Source organism: Gadus macrocephalus, chromosome 5, assembly GCF_031168955.1.
Source record: "Gadus macrocephalus chromosome 5, ASM3116895v1".
NCBI classification, from domain to species: domain Eukaryota; kingdom Metazoa; phylum Chordata; class Actinopteri; order Gadiformes; family Gadidae; genus Gadus; species Gadus macrocephalus.
Genome location: NC_082386.1, coordinates 8,487,362 through 8,511,522, shown reverse-complemented (window position 1 = coordinate 8,511,522; position 24,161 = coordinate 8,487,362). Strand labels below are relative to the sequence as shown.

Below are 24,161 nucleotides of genomic sequence, written 5' to 3'. Positions count from 1 at the left end.
GTGTGTGTGTGTTGCCTACGTCTGGCTTGCTGTAAAATGATCCCAGGTGTTTCCCACACCCTAGGTAAAGGGAGTTCAATGTTATTGATTTTTTTTTTGTACTTTGCTCCTTACCTCATTGGAAGACTGGAACAAAGAGCTGCACTGCTCTCTATTGAAATGCAGTTAATGTTATTCTCTGTCTCTCTCTCCCCCTCCCTCTGTTCTCCTCTCCCTCCCTCGCAGAGCGCTTTGACCATCACTGTCCTTGGGTGGGGAACTGCGTGGGAAGAAGGAACTACCGTTTCTTCTACATGTTCATCCTCTCCCTCTCCTTCCTCACCATCTTCATATTCGCCTTCGTCATCACACACGTCATCATACGTAAGTAGGCTGAGGGAAAGCCGGTTGGTGGATACAGACACACCATACACAGGCCCCGATCCACAAAGAAAACATACAATGCTCTGGCAATCAGTCATTTCCTCTGTCTCCGTCTCTCTAAATGTCACCTTCTTTGTCTCTCGATTTAAATGGGTACGGGCGCACACACACACAGCCGTTGTAAGTGGATGCATTGAGGAACAGGAGCTTGTCGACATTATGTATGTTGGCAGCTGTCTCAGCGGCGTTATGTTTTATAACGTGTGTTTTGTTCACTTACGGGCTGCATGTGTGATTTGTCGCCGTGGCAGAATGACACTTCCATACTACATATGGGACAACCGGCTCAAAATCAATGGTTTTACGTTGCCACCTTATGTTGAAATGGTGATCAATGCCGGTCATCGTCACGTTCTATACATTACTACTTGCGGAGCGATACGAAAGATGTGAATCAGAGGCAAAAAATGCACTTTCCTTGACATCGGTCCATTATGCTTAGCACGATCAATTATGCAAAGATTATTGACAGCCAAACGTTGGGAATGTCCATTCAAGTGAATGGAGCATTCTAAAGCATGAAGAAGAGCAGTGTAATAATTAAGGGATAATGTACAGCAAAAATAAACCATGACCGTGTGATGCTGGGCTTGTATTACCCTGAATGGGTTTATTTTTCGATATTTACCGGCTCACTGCACATTAGCCCGCTTATTACCTGACTACTTACTAAAGAAACCTGTATTTTGACCAAAAAAATATATATACAGTGAATATTTTTTTTGTATTGTAGTGATATTAAAAATGAATTCATTGTTACTGCTAATTAAAAATGGTCTGTTAGATTTGACAGATGGCAACCGCCTCCATAGCAACGGCCTGTTATTCACAGCAGAGGTCTGCTACACAGAAACAACTGCTGTTTTCCATTTTTTCAAATCTGAATCGTATTCATCAAAGCTGGATAATGATGATGTATATTAACGGTGTAGATGATTCGTGATACAGAGGTCACGGGGGGTAAGTTCTGCTCAGACAGATTGTATTCGAGCTGTCTGTGTCTCTATGTCTCTCCATTCCACACAATCAGAGATGGCAGTTAAATTAAACCAGCAATGCCCTAGCTATGAGCACGCCTGTCCACCCAATGAAAGCCTTGCCGACAGCTCCTACAAAGGACCTGGACCGAGCAACACACCCCAGACAGTGACTAGATCGAGCATTACTAGACACCACCATCTGAAACGGGGACTGTGTATTTTGAGCCCCATTGCTGCTCTGGGTGCACGTTGTGGTTTCGGTCTGGAAGGCATGTTGAACTCTAATCTGAAACTCCCATCCCTTCTGTCTGCAGGGTCTCATCGGACTGGGTTCCTCAACGCACTCAAAGACAGTCCTGCCAGATATCCTTTCCATATATTCCCTTTTCTGCTTTGTGCTTTGCTTGGCCGTATCTCTGAGACGATGTGGGTCTGTGCGTCCAGCCTGCTTTGTCTCATGCCTTCATCGACTCTCGTCGAGCTCTCTGCGCTACTCGCGTGTCCGGGTTTAGTCAAGGGCACCGTCTCTGCGGTTTGACACAGACGGGTGTTGACAGACCTAACTCGCCGTCTGCGGCCCATGGGTCACCTTGCGCTGAACCTTGCTCTGAACCGTTCTCCAGTGCTGCTGGTTTTAAATTATTTCTGACAACTCGGCCGGTTTGTCTCTCTTTCTCCCCCTATCCAAATACTACGCTCTCAAGACACGAAGCAACACGTGTGACACATAAACTGCATTTTCCTGACTGCAAGGAAATCTTTGGAACTCAGACAGCGATGACATGCTGTTCGATGCATTTATATTGTTGACATTTCACGCACAGCCACCCACGTCACGTCATCGAACGTTGAGACACCAGCTCTGAAGTCGGGCAAACTGCCCCGCATCAACACGACTCTCTCCGCTGAATAAATGGAGAGATAGATGGGAGATGAGCCTGAATGCAGTGTGCCGTGTCTGTCACCTTCTCACCGAGTGCTCGGCTCTCATAAATCAGGTGGAGAGCCTAGAAACCCCCTTGCACCAACCCTCCTCTCACGGTGTGGATCCATTGTTCTTTAAAAGACCAAGGAATTTCTCTTGCATTTCATCTGATTCTTTCTCTCCGACTGTCTCCCTGTCTCTGTCCCTCAAAGTATAACACAAGTGCTACCATGGTGTGTAAGTAGATAAAAATGAAATGCCCTGCCAGTTGTTGAACCGGTTGAGTCATCCACCAGAGTGGTGAAATAGAGAGAGCTCGAGACTGGCTGAAAGATCTGGATGTTGCAGTAAGATAAATGGAGTTGGATGCCTAATTATTGCAATGTCAGCATCCAGCATTTCTTGGCTTCAGCCGCTGTGGTCAGTCATTGACGCCGCACTGGCAGCGGACCGGAAGCTAGTTGGACCGGTCAATAACGGCATACATTCTCAGGCAATTGGTCACCACACAAGTGGACAAGAGTGCTATAACCCTGAAAGAAAACCGTGTGTGTGAGAAAGAGGGAACATGTTGAGATGAATAGATCTGAAAGAGAACGTGAGCCCCGTTGTCCTTAACTCCTGGTGCCACTGTGCTGGAGGTGGTGGTTTGTTTCTTCTCCGTCTGGTCCATAGTGGGCCTCTCAGGCTTTCACACCTATCTGATCAGCTCCAACCAGACCACAAACGAAGACGTGAGTATTGACGTTGAACACATACACACACACACACACCAGGCATAATGGAATGAACATAAGGAAGTGTAAACAGCAGCCCCATTTTATATAATTGGTTCTATTTTATATTTACACTATTCATTACACAGATGCTACTTTCATTTCTGAGATATTCACTACCGGAATATTATGTGATGTTTAATGACGTTTGTTAATGTGTGTCTGGCAGATAAAAGGCTCGTGGTCTTCTAAAAGAGGAAAGGACAACTATAACCCTTACAGCCATGGCAATATATTCACCAACTGCTGCGTAGCGCTCTGTGGACCCCTGCCACCCAGGTAGGGAATGTTTTGGATTGACCGACTGGGTTCGACCATGACCCATCTGAGGCAATAGAAGTCCGCTGTGAGCCAATATAATTTCTGTCGTACTCTTGTGTTGAAATCTCGGACTGATTTCGATTTTATTTTTAGCTTGATTTTTCAACCCAATTGTAACACCGTGGTTTGGTCACACAAGCTCAAATAAAAGTGTTGTCCCAGACTCCTTTCGATGCGGCCAGCCCATCTTAAAATAATGCCGCCCACGGCCGCCAATTTCTTCACATAGCGACATAGCGCCAAATGGATTTCAAGCCTATTTCCGCCACATCCAAGATCAAAGTATTATTTTCGGTTTCTATTTTTTGAATCCTATGATTTCACGGTCGTGTTAGCCATGTAATATCAGAGACCGAACACACTCCAGACATCAGGGCGCGTATTCATGTTACTCACACGCTCGCACGTCATATCAGTCCAACGCTGTGACGTAATCAGCGGGGAGATGTGCATGTCCTGTGCTACCAGCAGATAGCCCCTATCACTAGGTTGACTTTGACTGCAACTCGGCAGCTCGCCTTGGCCACGCGGCGTCGTGTCAAGACGTCCTGTAATCTAAAACCACGAAAAGGGGAGCGGTGCAACAACATGACCACAAAGAGGGAAATTACACGCATACACATTGCCCTGTCAGTGTTTTTGGTGTAGGGATTAACGACATAGGTAATGACGCTTTTAACTACGCTTTACGAGCCACAAGGCACACTTGAGGACTGGTTGTTATTAAAAAAACCAAAGGGACAAGTAGCACCCGCAGTGGTTGCTGAGTGTGAACTCGTGGCGCTGGCCAGTCTGGCTGGTCATAAGGAAGTGCACATATTGGCAGCGGTGGTGGAAGCTAGGTGCCTAAATATAGGCAGCAGATTGGCTGCAGCGCAGGCAACTAGTCGTTATGGAAACCCAGTCCTCCTCCCTCTTTGGTTAGTAGTAGGCAGGGCAGGGACGACCATTTGCCTAGGACGAGTGGTGATTCCTGGATAGTCTAAGCATTCTGGTCGCTCGCTGCCGCCTGACTTGAGCTCTGTCCTTACGGAGCAAGCTGTCAACAGCCACTATGTTACTGATTACCCTGCTCACACTGGTGCATCTCTGCTGGGTCTGTGCACGTGCCTGTGGTGTGTGGGTGTGTGGTTGCGGCTATTCGTTATCTAGGTGATGAATGGCTACTATCAGAAATGGTTAGCTGTGATCACACACACACACACTCACACATACATTCAAATGCATGCACGTCCGTTTGCATGTGCCTGTCCACAGGCACACAAACATGTGCGCACATTAAACCTTGGTTGTTACCTAACCAGCTGTATCAGAGTCCTGCAACATAAATGATTGGACAGAGATAATTATTCACCCCAATGCTCGGCCACATGACCCCAGTGATTGAGTAGCTGAGGTGCGTGCGTGCGTGCGTACGTGCGTACGTGCGTGCGTGCGTGTGTGCTTGCGTCCGTGCTTGCGTGCAGGTGTGCACAAAAGAGAAAAGATTAAGAGAGAATGGAATGTTTGTATGATTTATTTTATGCATGTGCAATGGCTAGGGATTTATTAAGCCTAAACTCACACGCATTGTATAGAAATGTGCAGATACTCGCACAAACTAAATTTCATTTGTAAAACGTCATGGGCCTTTTTCACACGTGATAAATATCTAGAACCCACAACCAAACACAATCTAGATTCAGCCTGTTCACATGTGGCAGTTTACAAGAGATACTCACTTCAGAAGTGCACTGCACTGATTTCAGATTTTGTACCACACAATCTCATGGCTTCAAAACAAAAGCTTGAAGCCCAGTCGTTTGTTCTTTTAGTGAAAACATACCGTCCAGTTAGTTTAATACTGTCTCATGGCAGAATCAACAGACCGTTGAGCACATCAGGGGCAGCCATCTTTGTTGTTGTTGAACATGCCTCTACGGCTCTCCTCTGCACCGTCATCGTATTCATCATGCCTCAGATTGGATCAACGGTTGTGATTGGTCGGTCTATCTCCTACCGGGCAGAAATCTTTTTGCATGGGAGGGGACACCTTAACGGCAGAGCAAGTAAAACATGAGCTGGCCAGATCCGTCTGGTTCCCAGGCTGGCGTTCCACCCCTCTGGAGGTTGTTTTAACAACAATGTCTGCGTCTCTATTACAATCGCTCCCGCCTGTTCCACGTAGAATACATCTCTTTGCATCATAAACCTAGAATTGTTTTCAATCAGCAATTTTATTCAAAACACTAAACCCTAATTGAGGCACTGAATGATCTGACTACCATTTTTTATTAAGTGACCCTCTGGTTGGCAGGCCCATGTTTTTTCTGACACACCCTCACACTATTTTCTTTTTGTCTTCCATCTAGTCTCATTGATAGGCGAGGCTTCTTCCAATCAGACACACCACAGCTGGCGCCGCCAACCAATGGCATTGCAATGTATGGAGCCACCCAATCCCAGCAGAGCCATATGGTAAGACTGTGTATACTTTTATTATATAGGATCCTATTGGGTTTTCTACTTGGATGAACAAGCTAGTTGAGTTTTGGAGTTAGCAGGCAATTCCTTGTAGTTTTCAACAAACCAGCTCTCAAGACCATGTTGACTCTAGACATGATGTCTACAGATTTTGAACAATAACACAGCATACTTTTTTTTAGGAATACAAGGAGATGTTTCACATATTATTTATCATTAAACATAACAATGTTCATCCTGTATATTAAGTGCAACAAGAGGCAGTGACAGTCCTGTCATTCTAGACACCTCTAGACGCCTAGGGCCCATGTTTCCAGTACCGCTTCCCTTCGACATCAGTCTCCGCTAGCTGACTGCAGGGTAAACCCGGAATACAGTAGGAACTCTCAGTGCTCCAAGTCCCTAGTTAGCACCGCAGGCGAGGAGGACAGACAGAGGGCCCTCTCTCCGACCGCCAGCCTGTACCACGGAGTGCTCTGCCAGCTGTTGGCTCCTTCTTTCATGTGCAAACAACAGCTCCCCTGTCTGCCACTCAAGTAGGCCAGAGCAGATCAACTTGATGTCAGACTGGGGGATCGGTGTTAGGGTTATCACCTTTTTTAGCCTTGAGGGTTGAGGGTTGTCCCAGTGGTCGGGGGGGGGGGGGGAGGACGACTCCTCTCAGCAGCCCAATGCATTTACTTTAACTTTCACTTTACTCTTGCTCACAGTTTTCCGTCTCATGTAGCACACACACGCACACACACACACACACACACACACACACCGAAAACCCGAGCTTGCTCATGCATTTAAATCGGGTTTATTAAATCCAGTTGGTGTTTTCGTCTTTCCTAGATTCTCAAAATCAAGTTTCTGAGGATGTTAAATTGCAATTTAATGATGTTGCTTTCAGCCTCGTATGCAATGCTCAACGTTATTATTATTTAATCAGTCATCGGCAGGGAGGAAGATCCGTGTGTGTGCGTGCCGTTGTTCTTCTGCGCGTGTGCTCTCATGTGCTGGAGGGTGGCTGCTATTCGTTCTTTCTTTCCTCATCCATAGTTTATATACTACACAAACATTTCCTTGTTTTCACCAAAACAAGAGGAGAAAAGGGCTCGGGGAGATTAGATGGACTGCTTGCAATGCCAGGAGGATATACAGTTATAACAGTATAGTTAATACAGTCCTGGGGAGATGTTCAAGTGAGCTCCCCCCCCCTACCGCCTGCTGCTCCACCAAATAACCATTTCAGTCATAGTGATACTTTGGCATTGAACAGCTAGATCCAGCGTGTCACCAAAGACCCTTTTCAAATCACACGGCATCCAAACACACCAGTGTGGATCCAAACAGGCATCCAAGGGCGTCGCCAATGAGTTATTTTATTACCTCTTATTGTACAAGTACTCAACAGTCAACGAGCAGCAACAATACAAGATGGAATAAGGACAAATAGATGGCAGCATCAATATATCACAATCATAAATAATAATAATAATAATAATAATAAAACGAATTATTAAGTAATATTAGGTAGAGAAACTAAAACAGTGGTAATAAGTATGAGGAGTAGTGAAGTGTAAAGTGGTCGTGGTACCAGCCACAGTTGGTTCTATAGTGATTCGATAGCACGTTGGTCCTGAAGTCTGGCTCCGTCTGATGTCAGTGAGTTGTCTGTAAGATGACTCCTCTGTCGACAGGTCCTAAACCGCCGTGAAGTGTCTTCCCAGGTCCCACAATTAGCACACGGTGAAATACCAGCCATCTGTTCAGCAGAGTCGCTCGCCGTGATTAGTAAGCAGGGCCAGGCGCTGTGATTAATGGCCGTTGTTGCGCCGTTTTGAATTGTTCCTTGTACTCGTTACACTCTTAATTGGTAACACATGGGCTAATGCGGTGGGCTGACTGAACGTAACCAGTGTGTTTTTCAAATCACAAACACCCCTAGTTTACTCGCAGCACAACATGTTTGCTGCTGTAAGGATGAATTCTGAGTTTTTTTCTATTTTCTAAGAAGGGGGCCCTGAATTACCGTTTTGCATTTTTTATATTGACGTATTGTGCGTTCCCTGAAAGGGGCCGTTATCGAGGAACATTCACTTGCAGTCGCCATGGTAACGGCACATGCATGTCCTCTCTTGAGAGGATGTCAAACTGTTCCCTTTTATAACATTAAGAGTGCATTAATGTGCCCGCTAACAAAGGGAGCAGCGCTAACCCTCTTGAGTTGAACCCGGGCGACTCCACTGACAGAAACCCAGGAAAAAAGGAATCGAAGTGCTGTCTTTGTTATTTTAAGCTATGGAAATCCTCCACCGGGATAGCTCTTCCTCCCTTCCTTATTCCCTTACTTCCTTTCTGTCTCTTCCGTTGCGTCTCTTCCGTTGCTGTGTTTAGCGTGAGCTGCTGCTGTCCCTGTTCAGATCAGACAGGCAGGGTGGAATAGAGGTGAGGACTGCTATTCGTTGCAGTCGGTTCCACCACACTCCACACTCCACCGTGTGGGGTTGGGTGATGTGTGTGGGGGGGGGGGGGGGGGGGATTGGCTCTCACCACGTCAGTGTCAGTCAGCTCACCCAATGTCCACCTCGGTCAGTTGTCCCCAAAGCCAACAACGGTCGATGTCTAATCCTTCCATAATCACATATTGACAGAAGTATTACATTGACAGATGAATAGGACAAGGTAGGGCTAGGCCTTTCTCTACTTGAGTAAATCCAGTCCCCGGTTTTGTTGGTCTGGGAAATGTGGAGTTGCATAAAGGAGCACGTGATGATTTGATCATCTCTCTCTGTCTTATCAACACTTATCAACACACAATGCAGCCTGGATAAACATGCTTATGTAAATAACTTGGTTGTAGTGTCACTGTTGCAGTGCATTTTGTATTGGACGTGATGCAAAAATCTTTTTGTGTATAAGGAGGTATAGTTGACCATGCTGTAGCGTACTGGGTTGTATATTGGCCAGTGACTAGCAGCACATTGTGTATTGATTATTGTAGTGGAAAACATTCAGATTAGAAATTGGAATAGTGTTGCCTCGTAATTGGCAGTCTATGTATATTGATCTCCACTGATTGATTTCAGTACTAATCGTATTGTGTATGTGCACACAAAACCACGCACACATATGCACTCTCTACTGTCAACAATTGAGCAATGCCCCAAGCTCTCAAACACTAGCTGGTCTAACCCTATAGAGCTGACAGGTGGCTTTTGCTGCTCTCATTACTTTTATTTAGAATTGTTCATTAGACCACATTCGGCACATGGCTGCTTACTGTGGGAGTCAATGCTGAGTCAGCCGCAGAACTACTGCTCAGACAACAGGAGTCTTGGGAATGGGCTTTGTTCTGTAGTCGGGTCACTTAGTTCAGACACTGTTTCTTCAAGAGATCTTTTGTCTGCCGTGCCTACATCGGTGATCAGTAGGCAGTAGCCAGGCTGTCCTATGAAGAAGGCAGGCAAGTGGAAATAGCAGTACAAATACCAGGGAGATACATGTAACCAAATACCAGGGGGGTGTGCATAGGCAGTTTGTTTTAATTAAGCAAGCTGTTCAAATTTGCTTTGCTACAGAAATGGAGAACCCTGAATAATCTCGTTTTTCACCGGTCAATTCATGACCGGCATCTGATGTGCTAGAAACAGTGTGACCTCGTTGAGTGTTGATGAGACCCGGCCTGCTCTGGTCGGGGCTGAGGCTGTGGTGAAAAGCTAATAGTGCTGAGATAACATCCCTCCAGCTAACACATAGTATTGATGGCTTCTTTTGTCGTAGCCTTGTTTCTGCCCTCCATTTTGGACACAGTCCATTTCAAACTCCAGCCAATAGAGATCAATAGGCTTGGATTCAGTGACTTAATGGCTCTGTTTTTATCTTGTGGACTCCAACATTGTTTTAAGAGGGGATAGGGTGTGTGTGTCTTTGTGTTTGGGTGGGGCGTCTTTTAACATGTGGCTCGAAGAACTAACCCAGTTACTAATGCCCCTCTTTCCTTTCCCCTCCCCCATCTATTCTGTTTGTTCCCCTTTCCCCACCTCATGCCTGCCTTCCTCATTTGCGTTGCACCACTCTGCTCTGTCAACTCATTTGTCTGTCTGTCTTTCCCTTCTGCCTCATCCCATCACTGTGCTTCCCATTTAAACCGCTCAAACCACTCCCAATCCCTCCTGCCCCAGTGTGACCAAGACCAGTGCATTCAGAGCACCAAATTCGTTTTGCAGGCGGCAGCCAGCCCCCTCCTCCAGCAGAGCGTGGAGCCCATCATCCCGGCCTCCTGCCCCGACGACGGTGGCTCCCTGCCCGGCCGCACCTCCCTCACCCCGGGGGAGCCCTTCAGCTCGCTGCCCCTGGTCGGGCAGCCCACGCCGCCCACCTCCAACCCCAACCTCAGCTGCCACGAGCCCGCCGACATGCTGCCCGTCCACGGCCACGGACACCCCCACGGCCACGGACACCCGCTCCAGCAGCAGGACCCGGGGCTCCACCACCACCACCACCACCACCACCACTTCCTCACCCCGGAGGAGGTGCCCTCGCCCCCGGGGATCCTGCCCTGCGGCAGCCCCATGGGCCATGCCCACGGCATGCCGGCAAGCTTCTACAACCCCGCCAGTCAGGACTCCCTACACGAGGACTCTGTCCGGGGACTGGTTAAACTCAGCTCTGTGTGAGGACAGCGCGATCTCCTCCCATCCGCACCCATCCAAACATCCGTCCGTGTCCCCCATAAGCGCTGCTGCTCTTTCACTTCCTTCCTGCCCCCCCCCTCCTCCCCCGACAGACTCTGTGTCAGATTCGGCGCGGCCTTTTCCCCCCAGCCCGACCTCTCGGGGCTTAAGGGGAACCTGAACTCTCAAAAGAAGGGTTTTAATTCAGCTGCCAGGAACCAAACTGAATTAAAATGAAACCAAGCCAAAACAGTTCTGAGCTGTGAGCGCCCCCACCCAAAGTCCCCCAGCCAGGGGGAGCTTTTCCTGTCCTGGACTAATTGCCATTTTTTGACGATGCCAACCGACAGGACACTCTGTTGTCCGTTATGTACAAGCCCCCCACCCCCGCCCGGCGCAGCCCGCAGGTGACCGGGGGTGGGACATGGGCGCGCCGTGCGCCTCATCAAGGAAAAGAACGAGGAAGTGTCTCTTTGGACAGCACATTGTTTGTTTGGGGTTGCATCAAGCTGCTTTATTCTTCTCATGAATCACGGGTCTGGCCTTTTTTTTGTCAAACAAAAGTTAAGCCTATTTGTCCTTTGCTGGTTGGACAACGTCTATTGCCTTGTTATGCATATCACTCTGCTTTTTTCCCCCAAGGTTTTTATTTTAATTTTATATATAAATAAATGTATATAAAAACAACAGATAAAGACAGTATTGTGCCTCACCATTGTTATTTTTTTGTGTTCTTCAAAGTTCTATTTGTTGTGGGTCATAATAAAAAAACAACTTTATATGAGACCAGAGCATGTCCTCATTAGGGTCACCCAGCAGTGGTGAGATGCTGTGAGAGTCATGTGACACAATCTGACAAAGCACTGCTTTAAAGTCAGGCCTGTGACCCAGGCCAGCGTTCATTGGACACTAACATAATATATACATGTGTTCAGTTCACTGTTGTCTTGACAGTCTTGGACATTCTGCTACCATCTTGTGGACAAATACGAAAGATGGACCTTTTCGATAATGAATCCATCTAACATAACAGGATTTAGTTTATATCTGCCCCAAAGATCAATACATACAATTTTTTGCAATCACATAAAAAAAACCTAAGGGATACAGAAATCCAATCAACCTTTTATATATTTTTGTACTTATGATGCATCCGCCTGCTTAATATTCCATTTGATTTGCATGTAAAGACATCAAGACTGTCTGACACATTTATAATATGATGGTGATACATTTATTTGAAATAAAACAATTTCATAGTGCATACATTAGTTAAATAATACCTCCAATTAGACAACATAATAGGTAACGCTGCGCAGTATAAAAGTGGGCAGAGACCGGAGCACATTGATTCATCAGAAGGATTAAAAAAACAATAAGTAGCAGGCTAACTTTAAAAACTAAAGAACGCATAATAAGTTGCACAATCTTGCTTGTATTTAACTGAGTTGGAATATTTCAAGCAGTCCTGTACTGTGCTTCAGGCCATCACCATCATGTGGTAATAACCTGTTTCATGTTGAACATTGGAGTGTTTTTTGTTTCTTTACATACATTAATGTACGGCAACCTTTGCCCAAGTACCAAGATCACATTTCAGGAAGCCTTCATTTTATTAGTGGCTCATGTTATTGAGGATGTATATTTTAATGAGGATAGCAAATTGTTACTTGTTATATTACAGTATAAGTACTATTATAGACAGAAATGAACCTAGGAAGCGGTTAGCTGTAAACAGTAGTGGTACATCATATAAGAGCTTGCAGCCGGCCGACCCTAGTTTGCTCATGCACTTAATTTCCTTCAAGAAGAGGCAGGGGACTCGTACATTGGCCTTAAAATTCATGTTTAAACCTAGAGCTCCTCATTATCAGTGGTAAGTAAATGCTGGATTCGCCTGAAATCAGTGAGATGTTGGCACCAACGGACCCATCTAGCCTTGATGTTAATCAGCACAAGACCGCTCTTGTTTTCTTAGCATCCACTGTCATTGCTGAGACGGTCTTCAGCACCAGCGACCAAATCAAAGGGATATGCTGGACTAGGCTGGCCTGACCTAGCGACCATACCCTGGGAACCCTCCTAAAGAAGAGCTGCATTGACCTCGCCCGTCGTCTCGCTCGGGCCCGGGTTCACCACAGCTTGACGTCGCTGAGCTCCAGGTCTCCCATGATCTCCAGCTGGTCGATGCTGCTCAGGTCTTGCACCCGGTGCCGGAACTCTAGCAGGTGGCAGCCGTTGACCGCCAGCTTGAACTGGTGGGGCTGGCAGAGCATCAGGATCTGAGCAGAGCCGGCAGGCGCCATTGGCAGAGGGGGTTTGTCAGAACAGAAGGATAAAAGCAGTACGAAATGATTGGCTGAAATTAATAGATTATGACGTGTTAAAGCAGACGAATCCAACTGATGGGCGATGTCTTTGTGGGTGAAGGGTGCGCCTACCATTGTGTAGTGTCTTTCACTGGCTATCTTATTGTACAGGGAACGGGTTAACCCGGATCATTGTAAATGGTTAGCGCATGTTTCTATCAATATCTTTATCGTACCGACAGCAATGTATTGTTTCTGTTTTCTTATACATTCAGCAGGATAAAGCGTCTGCTGAATGTAGATGTCAATGCCTACCTCAAAGTACTCCCCCGGGGAGAAGGGGAAGAAGGGCAGCTCCCTCTCCTCGTAGCCCCACGCCTCACCCAGGTACGAGTTCCTGATGAACACGCCCGACTTGATGCGCGGGTTCAGGTGGAGAGCGATGTTCTCTGTCCTGCTGTTGCGAAGATTCACCGTGAAACTGGGGCAAATAAATCAGACCCATGGCACATTGGCTGAGGTCAGTGGCCAGGTTGTCCATTTGGCTGTTTGTAGAAGTCAAAGTATATTAAGAGTCTACCTCAGAAGAATAGGTACATACCTTCTTGTCAATAACTTAAAACTCCTATGTACCACGAAGAGATTGACTCATTTGAACCTCTTTTCTTACCTGTGAGGGTACATGCTGACTTGTCCCTTGATTGTGATGTGCTGCCCTGGCTTCAGCCCCTTGAGTATACTGCCTTTGTAAGGTAAACTCTGAAATACAACCAAATATGTGTTTGTAGAAGGATCAGATATTAAGGGAAAGCTTTGTTAAAATTTAGAAAAAGAAAGCAACTCACCAAGTCACCTGATTCTGAATATATTGCCTTTTAAAAAGGGAGAAGCTCTGATTTAGAATCCTTCAAATGTGTGATTTCATTTTTAAATGATATTGTCGCAATTGAGAAATATGTCTTGACATGTACTCACTGAGTTTGGTATGTAACCAATCATATTCCCCCTCACTTTCCCAGAAAATAACTAACCAAGTTATTAATGCCCCTCTTTCCTTTCCCCTCTCCCATCTATTCTGTTTGTTCCCCTTTCCCCACCTCATGCCTGCCTTCCTCATTTGCGTTGCACTGCTCTGCTCTGTCAACTCATTTGTCTGTCTCCTTCTTTCCCTCTTGCCTCATCCCATCACTGTGCTTCCAACTCACCAAGTCACCTGATTCTGAATATATTGTCTTTTAAAAATGGAAAAGCTCTGATTTAGAAACCTTCAAATGTGTGTTTTCGTTTTTTTATTATACTGTCGCAATAGAGAAATATGTCTAGACATGTGGTACTCACTGAGTTTGGTATGTAACCAATCGCATTCACCCTCACTTTCCCAGAAAGGGAAAATGTATCGACCCTGTCCAGAGGAATTCTGTGCTTGTATTCCAGCAAGTGAGTGCCATTCACTGCCACCTAGTGGTGAGAAAGAAGTTTACCACAACATCAAGTATTTTCCATCCCATTATCCCACCTCTCCTCACATCCTGCTTTTATTTTCATGGCATTTCAATTTCCTAAGCCCTAGATGCAGCCATCAAAAGACCTCAAAGGCTGAACCTTGAAACCTAAACATTAGCTGTCCCTCTTCCCATGCATGACTCCACTAGCCTTGAAGACGTCTTCGTGCACTAGTATGATGGTCTCGAAGGGCGCTCCCTGTTTGTAGGGGAGCTGCTGGAGCGTCTGTTCCTGGCCCCAGCGCTCCTGCGTGAGGGAGTTGCAGGTGACGCTAGGTGTGCCCTCGAAGCAGGCGTTGAATCGCATGGCGATGTCGGAGCATGGCTTAGTACTGCATCCGCTTGACAGATCAATGTGGAACCTGTCACCGTGGGACACACAGCACCGTGGACGGATATATGACGAGAGAGAGAGTTTAGATAAGAGTTTAGCCGTGTAAAGTGCAGAATTGTAGTGAAATTGAATCTCATTCATTCGCATATCTGTGTCCTCCTGAAGCTTCAATTATTTTTTGTTGATGATGATGACCTATTTACCTGTCAGCGTCTGGCGGGACGGTGCCCTGGACGATGATGATCTCCCCGGTGTGCAGCCCACCAGGTATGGATCCGGTGTACGGGATCACCTGCGGTTAATGGGACAGGGAGGGTCCAAGTGTGGGTGCATGCAAAGGCTCAGCCGAAGCCGTTACAGCCTCCAAATGACAGACACTGATTTAGCAAAGCGTCGCAGAAACTTGCTAGCGTTGCATAAACATGGAAGCCTTGCCTGTTTGAATGTTTGCAGAACATACAGATAAACAGAAAGCCGCTTGCAGTTATGCCCACGGCTAGTCGGCTGTCCTATATTACAAACGACCTGGACAGCGATGTTTGACAGCCCGTCGCAGGGTTATAAAGAATATATTCATATACATATGAATAAATACACGTCAACATATTGTACAGCTCGTCATCATTAAACATGAAAGACCCTTACCGGATTCAGTACAGTGTGTTTAGCATTTGCCACAGACATTGGACTACTTGTGCGAGACCACAAGGTGTGGCTATGGTAAAAAAAAAAAAAAAGCAACAACTTAGCAAACAGCGATAATAAAAGCTCTAGGTGCTACAGTAGCCTAGACACGTTGGAAGATCGTTAGCTCTATTTTGATGTCAGTGGGCATCTTCATCATCATCATCCCCGAAACCGCTACACCACGCATGCGTCAAGGACACTCATGTGATCAGGATTTGAATTCGTACAGGTTTGTTATAGTTGAATAGGCTTTTTTTTTAGAATGTAATTATAATTCGATTTTTCCTTTGACCCAATCGCAAAAAAAATATATATATACATTTTTGTTTGTGTGTATCGTGGCAAAGATTGTGCACTGCACTGTTGTGTGCGCTTAAAATAAAATCAACATAGACCCTACAACCCTACAGCCACGCTCAAGTTTGTGCGTTAACATGAACATCTTCCGCACGGCCGCACCGACCCTTGCAGTCGACCTTCCTCCGACCAGCCACATGGACCGCCTCCGATACCTCCTCTTGTCAACCCGACCCCGGATGGAGGCTGTGGATAGATGATTGCCGCCTCATTCTTTCTCAAGAATATGTTAATTATGGGCTTTCACATGACTTTCGGCGTTTATGTAAGTAGTAGCCTTTGAACGTATTCCAATTGGAATTCCAATTCCAATTCAAAAACATGCAAGTAACTTTTTTTAACATTACACTAATAATAAAAGATAATAACCATTTCCCTGCTAAGCTTTTCCCAAATATACAGCATATCTGTACTAAGAAAAGTCTAAATCCATTTTATCATCAATACCATGCTACACCATGAGCTATGGCTTCATGATGATCTGCGGGCCCCGGTCAGGGATGTTGATGGTCGAGTATGGAGCTAGAGTGGTTTCCATAGGGCTCCCCCATCATCATGCTCTCTGTGATATGCTCCTCATTTGCCCCGAACATGGGAGTGTTCCAACCTCATGCTGGCTCTGGGCTGCAGCAGCATGCTCAGCTGCATCGCTTTCGGACAGATCTGTGACCACATGAGGATGAACTGACTGTCCTTGGCTTCAACCAGGGCTCAGTCCTGGTGCGGTAACCATGTCGCCTTGCCGAAGTTGTACTTTTTATGTCCCAAAAAATAAATGCCGGTTGCGTCACCTCAGGAGGCAAAACCATAAGGAGATATAAAAATTGGCTTAAGAAATGCCTCTAATAAAAACACCCTATTCCACGTAAATGTTTTTGGTGGAATTAAAACAAATAAATCTAGCATTACCTCGCTTAGCAAATATCAATTTAAGGGTTTATATTCTTTGCTGAAATTCACATGCCAATTTGTGAGTCTTAATGTTGTGATTCCAAGGCCTGCTGAACCTGCTCATCCCAGTCCTCACCCCCTACGGCTCCCACATCGTCTTCGGAGTGCTACTGGGAATCACTGACGCATGCATCTGCATCCTGCGGGCCGTGCTGACCTTTGACCTGACGGGGGCGGATGGCGAATGCCAGTAGCCTGTTGTGCTTCCTCCAAACTGTCAACGCCATCAGCTGCCAGACCGGCCTTTGCATAGGGGGTGTCCATACAATAAGGTCATTTGGGGAGTGTGTGTGGATGATGGTGGGTTTAACCAGCCTCACCTGGCCAGGGTCAGACTGATTAGTCTCTGGTGCTGGGTGAGGCTGCACACCTGTTGCACATTGAGTAATCAGTGCACAGGTTACATGTTGTTGGTTTATGAGATAGCTCAAGAAAAGGTTTGACTTTGGAACTGTAGATGTTGGATAATCCACTTTTCAGCTAAATAAGATGAAAAAAGCAGTTGCATACCTTAAAAGTGTGATTGACAAGGATGTGCAGCAGCGTCCCTAGAGTTTACACTCATGGACCACTTGATGGCAGCAGACCATTCACAGGTGTAACGCAATGGTAAAACTGCACTATGTAACTTTTGAACTGCAGCTATTTACTCATTTTTTTTTAAATATATTGCTGAACTAGAATGTTTATAAAAGATCCACGATACAATCAATTGATGGATTTTATTCTCTATTAATGGTGTTATTCTTGGCACCTTTTGCTTTTTTTGTAAAGCATTTCACTATGGCCTAACATAACTCCCACTGATATGAGCAATTGCAATAGCAGATTTTATAACAGATTTTGCCAGACGTCCACATGTGATTCAATTGTGTATTGGGTTCGGGCATGAATAGAATAAAAACCCATCCTAAGGTAAGAATCTTGTAATAGTTGGCACCTTAGAGGTCACCTGAAACAGGTACCTGTGAGCCATACCATAGCTGTAGAAATGTTAAAAGCAAGCTATTTTTGTTTGCTTTCATTTAACTAGTGCCTTGTGCCAAGGAATTATATTTATTCGGACTATTACATCTGTAGAAATGTTCATCATAACATGACCATCAATCATGTTAGTGCATTATTCTTTGGACCAAAATGTTGTTTGCCAATTGGAAGAGATTGGAGAAATTGGACAGAAATGGTGAAACGAAAAGTAGGTGATCACGTATGTTACGTATGCTATACATGCTGTTTGTATACTAGTATTAAAGATATTCTATAATGCATGAGATATTGTATTAAGTATAAGTAAACACATGTTAGTATACTGTTTGGAAGTTTTTCTATGATGAATTAGCAGTATAATATATTGTATTTGTAATGTGTTATGGTGTATACATTATGTAATTAAACACATATTACTAATAACGTGTGACATGTGTTAGATTAATTGGCTCCCTGTTTGTAGCTGCTGACCAATTATGGGTCATTCAGGGCCGGATGGCGTTGCCCACTGCAAGGCTTTTAAGGTAAGATGACACTTTAGATAAGGGGACTCAGAACTGAAAAGCAACAGCTCTCAAATTGGCTTTGATTTGTTCGGAAGTGACAATTCCCATGACATTGTAACGTTTCCTACATTACATGAGGTTTCCATGGAGACTGCCCCTGCATGGGTTGTACTGTTCTCCCAGGGTCTTAGTTTGACCCCTTCAAGGCATCATGGGTTTAAGCAAGAGATAATAAGTAGTCGAGATACATTTTAGCATTTTTGAAGGGAAATTAGTGTACCTTTCATCAAATGTTCAACCACAAAATGGTTTATTTGAAGCACTTAGTTTGGACGGCATCCAACAGTTAGTTAACTTTAAGCTTGATAAAAATGACTTGGACAGAAAGCTTTTCAACTAGCATCGCATCATTGTACCATCATCACAAAAAGCTGCATTCAGTCAAAAAATATTCAAAAAATATTGATTCCAGGGAGATACTAAACCAGCATTCCAAACACATACATTTTCACAGTGAATGCTCTGAAACATTGTAAAGCATAACTAAAAGCATTTCTTTCCTGATGGGGAAAATCCAAACTCACACTGATAGTTTATTGCAATGGCAACAAATATTGTCAGAACTCAACATGATATGCAGTTAATTGGGTTGTGGCATATATAGAAAATAAAATATTTCTTAGGAATTATCTTATCTTGTCATTAATGTGACATATGATCTTCCCTGGATCAATTGATTCAGAAGACGGTCAGAAGTGCCTTTGTGCATAGGTTATTTTGAACTTCCCTCATAGTGCTTTTAGGGCAGATAGGATGCCCTCCTATTGGAAACCAAAGCTTTTGCTTGATTCTGGATGGGATTATAGTGTGTAAGTCACAGGAGTGCTTTTCATATGCCATCTGATAAACACAATGCATATCAAAAATATCTGTAAGATACATAGTGCTCTTTTAGTCTCATTTAAGTCCTATTTTATTCTTTGGAGAACGTGGCAAACATAATCACTTTAAACCAAGTTTGTAGTAACAACCCAAATAGTGTCCGAAATCCATATACACACACACGTTTCCCTTTGTAATAAGCGAATCATTTGTTCACAGTTTTCCAAACACAACAAATATCCAAATGGCAAATGCTTATTTTGCTTCTTCTTGTTAAGCTTTACATCCTACATCACAACAATGGTGACCTCAAGTCAAGAGGGTTTCTAACATGAACATTAAGCACAATCAATGTTCTGGAAATCTACATGGGTAGCATCATGTGTTTATTAACGTCTGTAGTAGCCGTTTAATAGACACTGTGATAGCAGTTCAAAGGCAGTTGAGATGATGCTTCTGGGTTCCCACCAACCGTTGCAGTCAGTGGTTTTATACTGTGGCCTTATCACCAATTGATTTGGATTGGAATAAAAAACTTGTTACAAGTCTAGATAAGAGCTTTGTCCAGGCGTGATGGAGCCAACACGTTTAAAATGGTTCTTCATTATCAACAATTAAATACGTCCTTGACAATATCTCTGCTAACTGAATTTTAAAAAGTGCGCAAAAACAAAGGTGAACATAGAAAATCCACAACCACCTAAGGTCAGTTCCATCATGTAATTATCTACAGCTGTGTTGCTGTGTCCATTCATTCAACACTGAAAGTTTACTTTTGTCCCTTTTCTTAAGGCTGGCCCCTGTAGACACATGACTTTGCCATGCAAATACACACATTCCACTTCAAGCAGGTACATTGGACACAATGAAATATATAACGCAGATACTGAATCAAAGGGTTGGCCGTCGCCCTTTTCCAGTCCTGCTCCGAGACACGCCATTGTTCTGGAGCCCGTGCCCCCACTACGCCACCGCCTCGTGCTTTTCAGGCAAACTAAGCACGAAGGGAAACAGTACACCCTTAGCCTCCAGCGGGGGCTGCAGCGCCTCCTCCACAAAGTGGGCGCCCTCCTCCTCCACCACGAACCGCAGCGTCTGGCTCTTGTTGACGCAGTAGATGCAGTTCCCGATCACCGCGCAGCGGAAGGGCGAGACGCCGCCCAGACTCTGGGACGCGCAGTCCTGCCACATCTTGACGATGGCGTTGTACTTGAACACGTCGACGCCCTGCTCGCGGTGCACGTCGAAGCGGTAGACGAAGCTCTTCAGGGCCACCATGTCGGAGGACCTCTTGCGGCTGCTGTTGTAGGGGCACTCCTGCCACTCGTCCCGCTTGGGCTCGTACTTGAGCAGGCGGTAGAAGAGGGAGCCCCCGGAGACGTACAGCTCCCCGTTGCACGTGGTGGCCTCGTGCGCCACGGCGAACGCTCCCTTGGGCAGGGGCGCCACGGTGGTCCAGCGGTCGGCGCGCGGGTCGTATCGCTCCACGGTGAACAGGCACTCCCCTCCGATGGCGTACAGGTGGCCGTCCATGGACACCAGCTTGAGCTGGGCGCGGGCCTGGTTCAGGGGCCGCACCTCCGTCCAGCGGTCGTCGACGGGGTTGTAGTAGAAGACCCGGTCGGACACTTTCCCCCGCTCTCCGTAGCCCTTGATCCCGCCGGCCACAAACAGGTAGTTGTGCATGGTGCACATCCCGCAGCCCTTGGTGTTGATGTCCTCGGGCATGGCGGTCAGGGCCCGCCAGTCGCCGGCCGTCTCGTTGTAGTAGTACATCGCGTGGCCCTCCTCGAACGACGCCGTCGACAGGGGGCTCTGCGGACGGCTGCTGCAACGGCTGGCCGGCCTGCTGCCCCCCACGCGGTCGAACACGTCGTTGACCTCGGCCACCATCAGCGTCGGCCGGCCCTCGGTCCTCTTCCTCAGGATGAGGTCCCTCTCGGAGCCCGTCAGGCGGCCGTACACGGAGGGGTCCCGCAGGACCCGCAGGAAGTGGTCGCTCATGAAGCGGTAGGCGGTCTCCTTGAGCTCGCTGAGGCGCTGCTTCTTGGCGATGCTCAGCACCTCGTAGCAGTTCTCGGCCGTGAGCTGCTCCGACATGGAGTCCACGGCCGCCTGCACGGCGCAGGGCACCTGCAGGATCTTGGCGCCCGTGATGACGTCCACCACGGTGTCCTTGCTCACGTTCATCCGGGAGGTGTAGATGTAGTCTATCAGCACGGACAGCGTCTTGTAGCTCAGCCCCTTCACTTTGAGGATGTCCCGCGAGAGCCTGGCTTTGAAGTAGTCACTCTTCTCCGCCAGGATCTCCTTGTGAGCGTTTATTTTCTGCCCGCCGACTTCAATGACCAAATCGGGTTCCTTCGCAGCCAGGGGATTCTCTGCCCCTGGGCCGCTTTCCCGGTGCCCGAGGCTCCCACTGTCCCCGGAACATCCACCCGGATTGTCTTCGTCGGGCAGGTGAGACGCACTGGATCCGGGAATGGAAGAGCGAACCGGCTCCGCTAGCCCTGGCTGGCTGCCAGTGGTAATACAATGAGTGTCAGGCACAGCCTGTCCCTGGCCTGTGTTTATCTCACACTGTCCTCTTTGAGAAGCCTCTGCACTCGCTGATGCACTTCCATCTGCTTCCTCTCGGGCTCCGGGGTCCAGGAAGCACACAGAGGAATCCCCAGCGTGGGAAATGTCTGCCTTGACGACGTCACCGTGGTTGTCACCATTGCCCATTTTACCATTGAGGTTCTTCACTATAACGGCCTCCTTCATTTCAAGACCCGCCTTATGGTTTGACTTCTGGAACTGTTGATCTTTTGCAACGTTCAAGCTGTCCCCCGTCTGATCGTCGAAGGTCTTTTTGCCGTCCAATAGGTACTCTCTCTCGAATGTGGCCGGAGCATCTGAATCGAGAGGCTGATTGCACTGCAGGAATTCCCCGATAACAGGGACGGCGTTGTCCTTCTTCATCAGAGCCGGACATGTTTTCCTATCTATGCCTGAGAGGGAGGCAAGGTCAGAGTTTACAGTGTGAAGAATGACGTCAGCCTCCACCATGAAGGTCTCGCCTCCCAGCCTCTGGCTCCCATTCATCTTCACCTTTTCACTGGTGCCAGGAATCAGTGGATTGGCGAATCATATTAGCTAGTATAGCTTAATGTTGGTCTTTTTTTTTTTTTACCTACATGAAGTAAAAAAAAGAGTAGCATGAGCGTACATTTTTTAAGTAAAACAAGGACTTTGCAAAATGACTTGCGGGCAAACACTGGATGGCGCTGTATCGCTGATTATGTTTGAAAGTGTGAACCGGAGTCAAAAAGTACATTCTGCCCACCACTGAGAAAAATTATAAAAAGTGGTAAACGATGCAAAGGTACAATAGATACTACATTTCATACTTCTTGCCATTATAGACCCTTTTCAGAAAGAAAGAGAAAACACAAACAGGTGTAGCTCCTTACAGGAAATATGATTTAAATGGTAGTGCACCATTATGTACACAACTAGTTAGGTAACTATACATTGACCATGCTGGTGCTGCGACAGCAATAAACGATACCTTTCTAATCTAAAAAGTTACTTTACCCTGCTATTGATTAATTAAAAAGAGTCCATTCCTAGTTGCCTCGACTAGACGGTCACGAAGGGCGCATGCCCAGTGGGTGATGCGCTCCCCTGTGAGAGACCGTATTGGTAATCCATGAATACGATGACATGGGAACAACAGATAGGCTTATGAGAATCCAATGTGACCGACGAAACACCGTACCATTTCATAGCGAAGCAGAACAGAAAGGACATGATTACGACACATCACGAGACATTTCTCCGCTTTCTTATTTTGACCTACTTGCGTTTCCCTTGCTGCCACAAATCAGCCAAGCGCAGCAGTTTCTTCGGGATCCCCCACCAAGCCTCGTTATGTAAGGCAGTCGCAATAATAATGCATCAAGTGGTCCGGCTGCATAGTTTCCTAGAAGAGTGACCGATGGACCTATTCTTCGGAGGATCTGGAGGTTGTTCCGTATGTGACTCCACAGCCACCCGACGAGATGCAACGTCTCCTTATATTCCGCTCAGAATGAGACGCAGAAACGACGAATTATCATGCAGGTCACGCATCTGTGGACCAAGCTGTGAACGTCCCCTAGAGTAGCCGGTTTTCCTTCTGAGATGATGTGTTCGAGCTGTGGAGAGCTTCACACATCCAATGTCTCTCCACCCCAAATGACGAGTGCACGTTTAAGCCGAGCTGCACTCTCCGGCTGCCTTACTGCGGTCACGCCATCAGCACTTCGGAGAAGCGCGCGCGGTCACGCAGTCTACACTTAAAAAAGCGAGGGCGCAGCTACGTTGCTTGGTACGGTAAAGCGCTTTTGCGCCTGCAGGGATTTCGTTGTGCATTCCAGTGAACCTCGTAAACTCAGAAATATCTACTCGAATGGCCACGAACGTTTTTTAGAAGGGAAATTATTGCATTTTTTCTTCATAATTTAGCTTTTAATACATGCATTGCTATGCAGGCAGATGTATAAAATTCATACAATATTCATATAAAATTGTTCCTACAAACTTAGATGTTAAAGTTATCCCCAATAAGAATGTATTATGATAGGCAGATATTAAAAATATCCAAACAAATATCGGATAAAAATGTACTATTCCATGCTATTCCAGACCCATCCAAATGAAATTTTAAAACAAACACCTATTAAAAATGAAGTCATTGGCATGAGATGTACGGCTAACCAATGGCATGGAGGCACTGGGCGTGTCGGATAATCATAATTAAATTCCAATAACACCCCTTCCCCCCAAATCCAGAATTTGCAACAGAAGTCGTCGAACTATTATTTGAACAACCTAATTAAAACTCAAACTATAGTACATTTCAGCAAATAGCAACTTAACTGTAGTCATGGCTCGATAAGGACTTAAACATATAGTGGGGAACTGCACCACTGAGGCGATGACAATACACAATAATCAATCATCAATAAAGAGGATATGCATGACATTAAAATGTTATATTTTATTTGACAAAGTCATGAAAAAAAACATAAGGGGTAACACTGTTGTTTTTTATTGGTCGTCATGAAAAAA

General features: G+C 46.1%; 3 protein-coding genes across 9 annotated transcripts in view; 1 reads left to right on the top strand and 2 right to left on the bottom strand.

The window, feature by feature from the left end:
- Window positions 1-10,916, top strand: part of LOC132457713 (palmitoyltransferase ZDHHC14-like) — a 39,435-nt gene extending 28,519 nt beyond the window's left edge. For 2 of the 3 annotated variants that reach the window (XM_060052011.1, XM_060052012.1), the window contains exons 5-10: window positions 226-363; window positions 1,718-1,766; window positions 2,960-3,062; window positions 3,274-3,383; window positions 5,777-5,882; window positions 10,058-10,916. In XM_060052011.1, the coding sequence (XP_059907994.1) occupies window positions 226-363; window positions 1,718-1,766; window positions 2,960-3,062; window positions 3,274-3,383; window positions 5,777-5,882; window positions 10,058-10,552 (1,001 nt within the window). In that variant the 3' untranslated portion in view covers window positions 10,553-10,916. The remainder of the gene's footprint in view (window positions 1-225; window positions 364-1,717; window positions 1,767-2,959; window positions 3,063-3,273; window positions 3,384-5,776; window positions 5,883-10,057) is intronic. The other variant, XM_060052013.1, reaches the window with a different exon arrangement.
- A 275-nt stretch (window positions 10,917-11,191) lies between these two features.
- Window positions 11,192-16,740, bottom strand: lgals8b (galectin 8b). Of its 3 annotated transcripts, none has more exons than XM_060052014.1 (8): window positions 15,785-16,147; window positions 14,898-14,986; window positions 14,512-14,722; window positions 14,197-14,316; window positions 13,704-13,730; window positions 13,529-13,617; window positions 13,174-13,339; window positions 11,192-12,831 (listed from the first exon to the last, which is right to left on the bottom strand). In XM_060052014.1, the coding sequence occupies exons 1-8, from the start codon at window positions 15,875-15,877 to the stop codon at window positions 12,682-12,684; spliced, it is 945 nt and encodes a 314-aa protein (XP_059907997.1). In that variant the 5' UTR covers window positions 15,878-16,147; the 3' UTR covers window positions 11,192-12,681. The 3 variants fall into 3 exon arrangements, with proteins under 3 accessions (XP_059907997.1, XP_059907999.1, XP_059907998.1); XM_060052016.1 differs by lacking the exon at window positions 15,785-16,147 and adding an exon at window positions 15,340-15,689; XM_060052015.1 differs by lacking the exon at window positions 13,704-13,730 and having other exon boundaries at window positions 15,785-16,740.
- Window positions 16,741-18,463: 1,723 nt separating this feature from the next.
- LOC132457712 (kelch repeat and BTB domain-containing protein 11) lies at window positions 18,464-23,395 on the bottom strand. 3 transcript variants are annotated; one of them, XM_060052010.1, is made up of 3 exons: window positions 22,909-23,395; window positions 22,158-22,239; window positions 18,464-22,057 (listed from the first exon to the last, which is right to left on the bottom strand). In XM_060052010.1, the coding sequence occupies exon 3, from the start codon at window positions 22,026-22,028 to the stop codon at window positions 20,028-20,030; it is 2,001 nt and encodes a 666-aa protein (XP_059907993.1). In that variant the 5' UTR covers window positions 22,029-22,057; window positions 22,158-22,239; window positions 22,909-23,395; the 3' UTR covers window positions 18,464-20,027. The 3 variants fall into 3 exon arrangements, with proteins under 3 accessions (XP_059907993.1, XP_059907991.1, XP_059907992.1); XM_060052008.1 differs by having other exon boundaries at window positions 18,464-22,239; XM_060052009.1 differs by lacking the exon at window positions 22,158-22,239.
- Window positions 23,396-24,161: the final 766 nt, after the last annotated feature.

Bases quoted from the DNA above. Each gene is read 5' to 3' on its own strand.
- lgals8b (XM_060052014.1), bottom strand. From the start codon at position 15,877: ATGTGGCTGGTCGGAGGAAGGTCGACTGCAAGGGTCGGTGCGGCCGTG. The intron at 13,618-13,703 runs GTGAGTTGCTTT...GTTGTATTTCAG, and splicing joins ATTCAGAATCAGGTGACTTG to AGTTTACCTTACAAAGGCAG. The intron at 13,340-13,528 runs GTAAGAAAAGAG...TATTTGCCCCAG, and splicing joins GTCAGCATGTACCCTCACAG to TTTCACGGTGAATCTTCGCA.
- LOC132457712 (XM_060052008.1), bottom strand. From the start codon at position 22,151: ATGAATGGGAGCCAGAGGCTGGGAGGCGAGACCTTCATGGTGGAGGCT.